This window comes from Anolis sagrei, chromosome 2 (assembly GCF_037176765.1).
Source record: "Anolis sagrei isolate rAnoSag1 chromosome 2, rAnoSag1.mat, whole genome shotgun sequence".
Classification (NCBI taxonomy): domain Eukaryota; kingdom Metazoa; phylum Chordata; class Lepidosauria; order Squamata; family Dactyloidae; genus Anolis; species Anolis sagrei.
In genome coordinates, this window is record NC_090022.1 from 164,513,418 (window position 1) to 164,523,526 (window position 10,109).

At 42.7% G+C, this 10,109-nt stretch overlaps 1 protein-coding gene across 2 annotated transcripts in view; it reads left to right on the forward strand.

The window, feature by feature from the left end:
* Positions 1-9,808, forward strand: part of KANK2 (KN motif and ankyrin repeat domains 2) — a 136,133-nt gene extending 126,325 nt beyond the window's left edge. For both annotated transcript variants that reach the window (XM_060763542.2, XM_060763541.2), the window contains 2 exons: positions 569-667; positions 5,978-9,808. In XM_060763542.2, the coding sequence (XP_060619525.2) occupies positions 569-667; positions 5,978-6,064 (186 nt within the window). In that variant the 3' untranslated portion in view covers positions 6,065-9,808. The remainder of the gene's footprint in view (positions 1-568; positions 668-5,977) is intronic.
* Positions 9,809-10,109: the final 301 nt, after the last annotated feature.

Below are 10,109 nucleotides of genomic sequence, written 5' to 3' on the forward strand. Positions count from 1 at the left end.
ATATGACCTAATTATGAAGACTATTTTCTGGAATTTTTGGGGATGCTAGCTTTGATATGAACAGGTGACATGGATATCATCCCTGTGTTTGCCATGCAATGGAAAAGGTGGTCCACCCTGTAAGAATCCTGGAATTTTGGGGGATGTTTGCTTTGGTTTTTTTGGTTTTGTTTTGTTTTGTTTTTGTCGTGTCAGGAGTGACTTGAGAAACTGCAAGTCGCTTCTGGTGTGAGAGAATTGGCCGTCTGCAAGGATGTTGCCCAGGGGACGCCCAAATGTTTTGATGTTTTATCATATTTGTGGGAGGCTTCTCTCATGTCCCTGCATGAGGAGCTGGAGCTGATAGAGGGAGCTCATCCGCCCTCTCCCCGGATTCGAACGTACGACCTGTCGGTCTTCAGTCCTGCCGGCACAGGGGTTTAACCCACTGCACCACCGGGGGCTCCGATTGCTTTGGTATGAATGGTGACATGCATTTCTTCTCTGTGGTTACCATTCAATGGCAAAAGTGGTCCACCCAGCAAGAATGGTCATCATTGAGGTGGTGTTTACTTGCTTTCTTTTTCAGGACGGCAGCACAGCTCTCTCCATTGCAGTAGAGGCAGGCCAGAATGACATTGCTATCATGCTGTATGCTCATCTGAACTTTGCCAAATCTACTTCTCCGGTGAGTTGCCACCTATAGTCAAGCAATCACAACATAATATGAATTGGACCATCTTTAGACCATCTAAACATGGTTGTTCCAGTGTGCCTTCCCAGAATAAGGAAACCCTAAGCAACATGTTCCTAATCACACTACTAATGATCTAGGATTGTTTGCTCACTCCATCTCTCTCCAAATACCTATTCTAGTTATATGACACCTTCTCATGCACAGCATTTTTTTAAAAAAATAATTATTACATTTGGCCCTGCCATAGGTTTTTAATGCGTCGTGGTGTTATTGTTACTGTTTATTGCTTTGTTTATGAGTTTATGTTTTGTCTGTATTGCTGTTGTTGCTGTTTTTACTGATGTATTTGGGCTCGGCCTCTTGTAAGCCGCACCAAGTCCTTCGGGAGATGGTAGTGGGGTATAAATAAAGGTTTATTATTATATTATTATTATAATTCAGGGGTCCTCAAACTAAGGCCCGGGGTCTGGATACGGCCCTCCAAGGTCATTTACCCGGCCCAGGGTCAACCTAAGTCTGAAAAGACTTGAAAGCACACAACAACAACAACAACCCTATCTCATCGGCCAAAAGCAGGCCCACACTTCCCATTGAAATACTAATAAGTTTATATTTGTTGGAATTGTACTTCATTTTACTTATTGTATTGTTTTAAAGTGTTTTTTGCACTACAAATAAGATATTGGAGTGTGCATAGGAATTCATTCATGTTTTTATCAAATTATAATCTGGCCTTCCAACAGTTTGAGGCACTGTGACCAGGCCCTCTGTTTAAAAAGTTTGAGGACCCCTGATCTAATTGATTGATTAACTAAGTACAGAATACTTAATGCTAGGTCATTTTAGATTTTTGAATGCTTCCACCAAAAAGGGAGCCCATGCATACACCAAGGTTATTGGTTCTGTTAGTCAACAGTTTTTACTATCAACACGTTCCTCCCACAGTTTAAGTGAAGGCTCTAATAAGATGTCCATTAGATCTAATGCTTCAAACTACAAGAAAGTAGATTCCATCTGAACATTAGGAAGTACTCCCCCTGAAGACGCAGGTTCGCAGCTTGGGAGTGATCCTGGACTCATCACTGAGCCTGGAACCCCAGGTCTCAGCAGTGGCCGGGAGAGTTTTGCATAATTAAATCTTGTGCGCCAGTTGCTCCCGTACCTTGGGAAGTCTGATCTGGCCACAGTGGTCCACGCTCTTGTTACATCCCGAATAGATTACTGCAACGCACTCTACGTGGGGTTGCCTTTGAAGACTGTTTGGAAACTTCAATTAGTCCAACGGGCGGCAGCCAGATTACTCACCGGAGCATCATACCGGGAACATACCACCCCTCTGTTATGTCAGCTCCACTGGCTGCCGATCCAGTTCTGAGCACAATTTAAAGTGCTGGTTTTGACCTACAAAACCCTATATGGCTCCGGCCCAGCATATGTCCAAACGCATCTCCTTCTACGTCCCGCCTCGGAGTTTAAGATCTTCTGGGGAGGCCCTGCTCTCGGCCCCGCCTCTATCACAAGTGAGATTGGTGGGGACGAGGAGCAGGGCCTTCTCGGTGGTGGCCCCTCGCCTGTGGAACTCGCTTCCCGGGGAAATTAGGTCATCAACATCCCTCCTCTCTTTTAGAAGGAAACTAAAAACATGGATATGGGACCAGGCTTTTGGGTAATCTGGCAGATAGACAAAGGACAATGACGACTAGAATTGGATAGGATTATGACAATGCGGAATGAACTTACGGATTTTGAGCTTGGCGAACGTCGATCGTTAGATTGGTTTTTATTAGTTATGATGGATAACTGGATTGTTTTAATTGTGTTATAATTGTTGCTGACATATATTTTATTTTATTATCTGTATTGCTGGCATCGAATTGTGCCTTTTGTAAGCTGCCCTGAGTCCCACCTCGGGGGTTGAGAAGGGTAGGGTAGAAATGCGTGAAATAAATACATAAATAAATAAACTTCCTATGAGAGCTGTTCATTAGTGGGACTCTCTGCCCTGGAGTGTGGTGGAGGCTCCTTCTTTGGAGGCTTTTAAACAGAGGCTGGATGGCCATCTGTCAGGGGTGATTTGAATGCAGTATTCCTGCTTCTTGGCAGAATGGGGTTGGACTGGATGGCCCATGAGGTCTCTTCCAACTCTAGGATTCTATCAGTCTATGATTCTATAATGAGGAATGTGAGAACACGTTTTGTTTTATTTATTTATTTATTTATTATTGCACTTGTATACCGCTAATATCTCAGCCTAAATCGGCGACTCATTGCGGTTTACAACATTTAAAAAACAACAATATTCAATTTAAAAGCTTAAAAACACATATACAATACAAAATTATTGGGCCACCAATAACAGTCCAAATGCATCTCGTAACTGGAATCGCAATCCAAATTCATCGTCTGTGATTAACCAATCCTTTAATCGTCAAAATTCGTTTCGTCGGATTATCCGAATGCTTGTTCAAACATCCAAGTCTTCAGTCTTTTCCGAAACGCCATCAGCGAGGGGGCTGATCTTACCTCTATAGGGAGGGTGTTCCAAAGCCGAGGGGCCACCACAGAAAAGGCCCTGTCTCTCGTTCCCGCCAGCCGCACCTATGAAGCCGGCGGGATAGAGAGGAGGGCCTCCCCAGAAGATCTTAGGGCCCTGGTGGGCTGATAGGCTGAGATACGTTCGGATAGATAAGTTGGGCCAGAACCGTTTAGGTTTATACTAATCTTATGCTATCAGGACGCCTGTAGCTGCCGAGTGTATAATATTTTGCCCTCTCCATGCAGAATGTGCCCAGTTTTGTTATAGGGCTTACTTCCCATAGACCTAACTGTCTTTGTTGTCCTTCTCAGAACCTGCTCCAATCTGTCTGTGTGATGGTCACAGGACTCTTCAGATAACATCTTGGCTGGTCTAAAATAAAGTGGAGCTACTGCCTCCCATGACTCGGAAATGGAGGCACTGTTAATGCAATCTTAAATTGCATTAGCATTTTATCTATAGCCTGACCACATTGCTAACTCATGTTTAGCTTGTGATTCTTTTTATATTTATCACTCACTGTCCAGTAAATCTCCCCCATCTTGTATCTGTGCAACTTGAGTTTTAATCTACATGCCAAAAGCAACCATCGCCAAATTTTATTTGTTCGTTTTGGCTCAGTTATTAATTCTATCAAATGTATTTTGGAATTTAAACCCATCTTAAGAAACACCAGTTGTGACTTCCAGCTTTGCAAATCTTTGGCTAGATGAACTACATACAAGGGTATTAAAAGAACTGGCAGAATTAATTTTAGAACCACTAGCAATCATCGTAGAGAATTCCTGGGAAACAGGAGAAATCTCAGCAGTGGTGGAATTTTGGGGAAATAGATCTTGACATTTGAGAGTTGTAGTTGCTGGGATTTATAGTTCACCTACAATCAAAGAACATTCTGAATCCCACTAACGATAGAATTGGTCCAAATTTCCCACACAGAACCCCCATGACCAACAGAAAATACTGTGTTTTCCAATGATCTTTGGCGACCCCTCTGACACCCCCTCACGACCCCCTCAAGGGTCCTGACCCCCAGGTTGAGAAACGCTGTACTATGCTCTACACTGGCTCCCAATTGAGTATCGTGGTTTGTATAAGATGCTGGTCCTGACCTTTAAAACTTTATATGGCCAGAATCCATTGTATCTTAGAGACCGTCACTCCTTCTCCCATCATCGGAGGTCGCCACGACCATCCCAATGTGATTTGCTCTATATACCGGGTCCTAGGGAAGTGCACTTGGAAAGCACCAGATGCAGGGCCTTCTCTGTTTCTGCCCCTGCCTCATGGAATTCCTTGCCTCCCTATTTGAGAGCCATGCGTGACTTAGGGCATTTTATCCTAGTACTTAAGACCTGGCTTTTCACTAGAGCATTTGACCCATGTTAATTTTAATATTTGTATGTATGTGTTTTATCCTGTATAACTTCTGCTATGTAAATCACCTGGAGCATCTCGGATGGAGGGCGATTAATAAGTAATTAAAGATGATGATGATGATGATGCTAATAATATAATATATTGTCAAAGGCTTTCATGGCTGGAATCACTGGGTTGTTGTAGATTTTTTCGGGCTATATGGCCATGGTCTAGAGCAGTGGTTCTCAACCTTCCTAATGCCAGGACCCCTTAATACAGTTCCCCATGTTGTGGTGACCCCCAACCATAACATTATTTTTGTTGCTAATTCATAATTAATTTTGTGACTTATGACTCATAATGTAAATATCTGATATGCAGGATATATTTTCATTCACTGGACAAAATTTGGCACAAATACCTGATACATCCAAATTTGAATAGTGGTGGGGTTGAAGGGATCCATTTTGTCATTTGGGAATTGTAGATGCTGGGATTTGTAGCTAACCTACAATCAAAGAGCATTCTGAATTTCACCAACAATGGAATTGGACCAAACAGGAAATACTGGAAGGGTTTGGTGGACATTGACCTTGAGTTTTGGAGTAGTAGTTCTCCTACAAACTCCAAACACCTACAATTTTGGGAAAAATAGACCTTGACATTTGGGAGTTGTAGTTCACCTACATCCAGAGAGTCCTGTGCACTCAAGCAATTATGGATCTGGACCAAATTTGGCACAAATACTAAATATACCCAAATGTGAACACTGATTGAGTTTGGGGGAAAGAGGCCTTGGCATTTGGGAGTTGTAGTTGCTGAGATTTTTTGTTCTCCTGTAATCGAAGAGCATTCTGAACTCCACCAACTATAGAATTGGGCCAAACTTCCCACACAGAACCCCCATGACCAGAAGAAAACATTGTGTTTTCTGATGGTCTTTGGTGACCCTTCTGACATCCCTTCACGACCCCCCCAGGGGTCCCGACCCTCAGGTTGAGAAACACTGGTCTAGAGGCATTCTCTCCTGATGTTTCACCTGCATCTATGGCAAGCATCCTCAGAGGATGCTTGCCATAGATGCAGGCGAAACGTCAGGAGAGAATGCCTCTAGACCATGGCCATATAGCCCGAAAAAACCTATAACAACCCAATATAATATATTGTATGTAAATATATATTTTAAGCCGCTCTGAGTCCCCTTCGGGGTGAGAAGGGTGGCATATAATTTAATTTAATATAATATAATTTACAATTTAGCTGTAAATCGCCTAGAGCATTCTCGGATGGAGGGCGATTAATAAGTAATTAAATATGATGATGATGATGATTATATAAATGCCGTAAATAAATAAGTAAGTATAGAACTTTTCATTAAGAATGAATCATGCCACTTTTTTTTTCAGGGGACTCCAAAGCAACCAAAGCCTGACAACACAACGGTGACACCCAGTGATAATAACAACAAGGATGATGGTGGCATTTCTCACTAGAACCAGAGGCTTGCTCACCTTGAAGGACTGAGGAATAAAAGGATCTTCCGGTGCCTCTTGCAAGTTCATCTGTTTCCGAAGAAATGCAGCTTTATTGACCTCTCCATCAACAGGAATTATTCCTATCTGGGCCAGTTGGTCTTCTAGCAAAACCAGCTTTGCGCATGACTTTCAGGCAGCGGTTTTAGAAGTGCTGCAGTGTAGCCAGCAAAGCTTGCATGGCCTTGTTTCTGCCGGCTAGTGAGCCAAAGAGCAGATTGGCAAAAGGGTCTTTAGGTGCAGTTTCTCACCCAATTTAGCACAGCTTTGCAGCTTCATAGAGATATAGTTCTCCCATTCACGCCAACCTTCTATAGGACGATGAGATTGAAAGCAGCCTCAGTGTCCATCAAGAGACCACTGGGAAGGAACTGCAGTTTTATTTACTAGAGCTGAGTTGACAAAATCAAGGTTCGTGGAGGTTCCAGTTTCAGAAAAGTGGAGCACTGGGGCACACCTATACCATGGACATCTTGATGATTTGAGGGCAAATCCTAGCCTTCTCCATCTCGACTCCTCCTTCCATTAAGGCTTAATATATTTTATAGAGGCTAATAAAGGAGTGTCTCTCTAAAGCAACTCCAGACAGAAGACATGTACCTTTTCTTGAACTGTGGCAAAGAAAACATGCTTAAATATGAATTTACTTGAAATGACATTAAGAAAGCGTCTGCCTTATGTGAGCTAAGAATTCTTAACTTGAGGAAGTGCTTAGAAGGATTTGTACTTTTCCTTTTAGGGGAAAAAAACGTGATTTTGCTATATGAAAAATGTTGCAATACAGGTAAAGTGAATATGTAAGGCTAGGATCAAAGTTAATGGATTTTACATACTTGGGGAAATTTGAATTTTTGGTATAGATATTCTTTACCCCATCTGAAGCACTCATCCTGGCCCTAGTTTGTAATCACGACAGATTTAGACCCACAGTTTGGGAAACGTACTTTTTTGGACTACAGCTCTCACAAAACCATGGAAGTGGCCATGTAGACTGGCACATTCTGTCAACTATAATCCATAAAAGTAATCCTATTACCTTTCATTTTGTAATTTTCTTCTACAAATGGAGAGAGCAGGATTCTTCAGCCCTTTTAATGGTTTCCAGGGCCAGCTAACACTTCCCAACAAAGGAATCCTCCAGGCAGGAAGCAGCCAGGCTTTAAAGCTGCAAGACTACTCAATGCTAATTAAGGTGTCCAATTGCAGACCAGAGTTCTTTCTCCCACCCTGGACATTACAGAGATATATAAACCCCTCTTGCCTAGTTTCCAACAGACCTCTCAACCTCTGAGGATGCCTGCTAACAAAGGAATCCCCCAGGCAGGAAGCAGCCAGGCTTTGAAGCTGCAAGGCAATTCAATGCTAATTAAGGTGTCCAATTGCAGACAAGCGTTCTTTCTCCCACCCTGGACATTCCAGAGATATATAAACCCCTCTTGCCTAGTTTCCAACAGACCCCTCAACCTCTGAGGATGCCTGCTAACAAAGGAATCCCCCAGGCAGGAAGCAGCCAGGCTTTGAAGCTGCAAGGCTATTCAGTGCTAATTAAGGTGTCTAATTGCAGACAAGCGTTCTTTCTCCCACCCTGGACATTCCAGAGATATATAAACCCCTCTTGCCTAGTTTCCAACAGACCCCTCGACCTCTGAGCATACCTGCTAACAAAGGAATCCCCCAGGCAGGAAGCAGCCAGGATTTGAAGCTGCAAGGCTATTCAGTGCTAATTAAGGTGTCCAATTGCAGACAAGAATTCTTTCTCCCACAGATATATAAACCACACTTGCCTAGTCTGCAACAGACCCCTCAACCTCTGAGCATGCCTGCTAACAAAGGAATCCCCCAGGCAGGAAGCAGCCAGGCTTTGAAGCTGCAAGGCTATTCAATGCTAATTAAGGTGTCCAATTGCAGACACCCTGGACATTCCACAGATATATAAACCCCACTTACCTAGTTTCCAACAGACCCCTCGACCTCTGAGCATGCCTGCTAACAAAGGAATCTCCCAGGCAGGAAGCAGCCAGGCTTTGAAGCTGCAAGGCTATTCAATGCTAATTAAGGTGTCCAATTGCAGACAAGAATTCTTTCTCCCACAGATATATAAACCACAATTGCCTAGTCTGCAACAGACCCCTCAACCTCTGAGCATGCCTGTTAACAAAGGAATCCCCCAGGCAGGAAGCAGCCAGGCTTTGAAGCTGCAAGGCTATTCAATGCTAATTAAGGTGTCCAATTGCAGACACTCTGGACATTCCAGATATATAAACCTCTCTTGCCTAGTTTCCAACAGACCCCTCGACCTCTGAAGATGCCTCCTAACAAAGGAATCCCCCAGGCAGGAAGCAGCCAGGCTTTGAAGCTGCAAGGCTATTCAATGCTAATTAAGGTGTCCAATTGCAGACACCCTGGACATTCCACAGATATATAAACCCCACTTGCCTAGTTTCCAGCATACCTCACAACCTCTGAGTATGCCTGCCATAGATGTGGGTGAAATGTCAGGAGAGAATGCTTCTGGAACATAGACACACAGCTCGGAAAACTCACAGGATTCTGGCCGTGAAAGCTTTCAACAACACGTTCTTCCAGGTTATTGAACCTTTTAACTGTAATGAAAGTCCATTCTCCCGATTGATTGATTCAATCTAATTTTGAAATTTCAAACATCTTATATCTCAATAGAGTTCTTTCTCCCACCCTGGACATTACAGAGATATATAAACCCCACTTACCTAGTTTCCAACAGACCCCTCAACCTCTGAGCATGCCTGCCATAGATGTGGGTGAAACGTCAGGAGAGAATGCTTCTGGAACATAGACACACAGCCCGGAAAACTCACAGGAACCCAGTGATTCTGGCCATGAAAGCTTTCAACAACACGTTCTTCCAGTGTATTGAACCTTTTAACTATAATGCAAGTCCATTCTCCTGACTGATTGATTCAATCTAATGTTGAAATTTCAAATATATCTCAATAGAGCATATAGTTCAAATAGCTCATTATCAGCTAGACAAACCCGCCTGCTTTAACTATCCACCAAAGAAAGTGATTTTCCACACAGTTTGCAAGCTCACATTTTAATTCTCTGATGTCTTTCAATGCCAAAACGTTCTTCTCGCCTAAAAAATGACACAGTAATGAAATAGATGAACCATAGCGTTTTTTTTCAAATTGCCAATTATCTGAAATAACAGAAAGGTACATCCTATTTTTATATAAATATATATGTGTATATTAATATACATCAAGAAAAGGAATATACATAAATTATTTTAGTGCACATTGTTTAGGAATCCTTGAGAATCAGTGTCCGAATGGATCAGGAGGAGCAGCCGGCTGAAGAAGGCCGCGATTTTAGCTGCATATCTCCTGACTCATATCTTTGCACACTTTAATCTCTGCTTTATGTCAAAGCTGATAGTAACTAGCTGGGCTTAAAACAAATGCTTATCTGGAGCTATGGCTCTTGTGTTGTTCTGAACACACAAGCGGTACAAGTATGTCATCTTAATAACCCTTTCCTAACATTGTAAATGGGCAACGGGAGGTTCTCAAAGTTGCATGCCGTAGAAATCTTGTATCCGGGATGTTGCCTCATTAATATGTAACCTCTTTTACAATCGCCGTATGATATTTCTACACATTTAAATGAAGTTAATCCAATTTATAAAACATAACCAAAAATAAAAAAAATTATCCAATACAACTGTTTCTGGTGATGTTAATATTATTCAGTAAGGAAGTATCCCAATCTCTTCCAGCTCCGTGGTTCTGTGGGTATGATTTCTTGCAGAAAGAGAAGGGCCATGAGCCTGGTGAACCTCAAAAATGTAGAATGGGGGAATCTTCATAGAATCATAGTTGAAAGAGACCTCATGGGCCATCCAGTTCAACCCCCTGCCAAGAAGCAGGAATATTGCATTCAAATCACCCCTGAGCAGATGGCCATCCAGCCTCTGTTTAAAAGCTTCCAAAGAAGGAGCCTCCACCACACTCCGGGGCAGAGA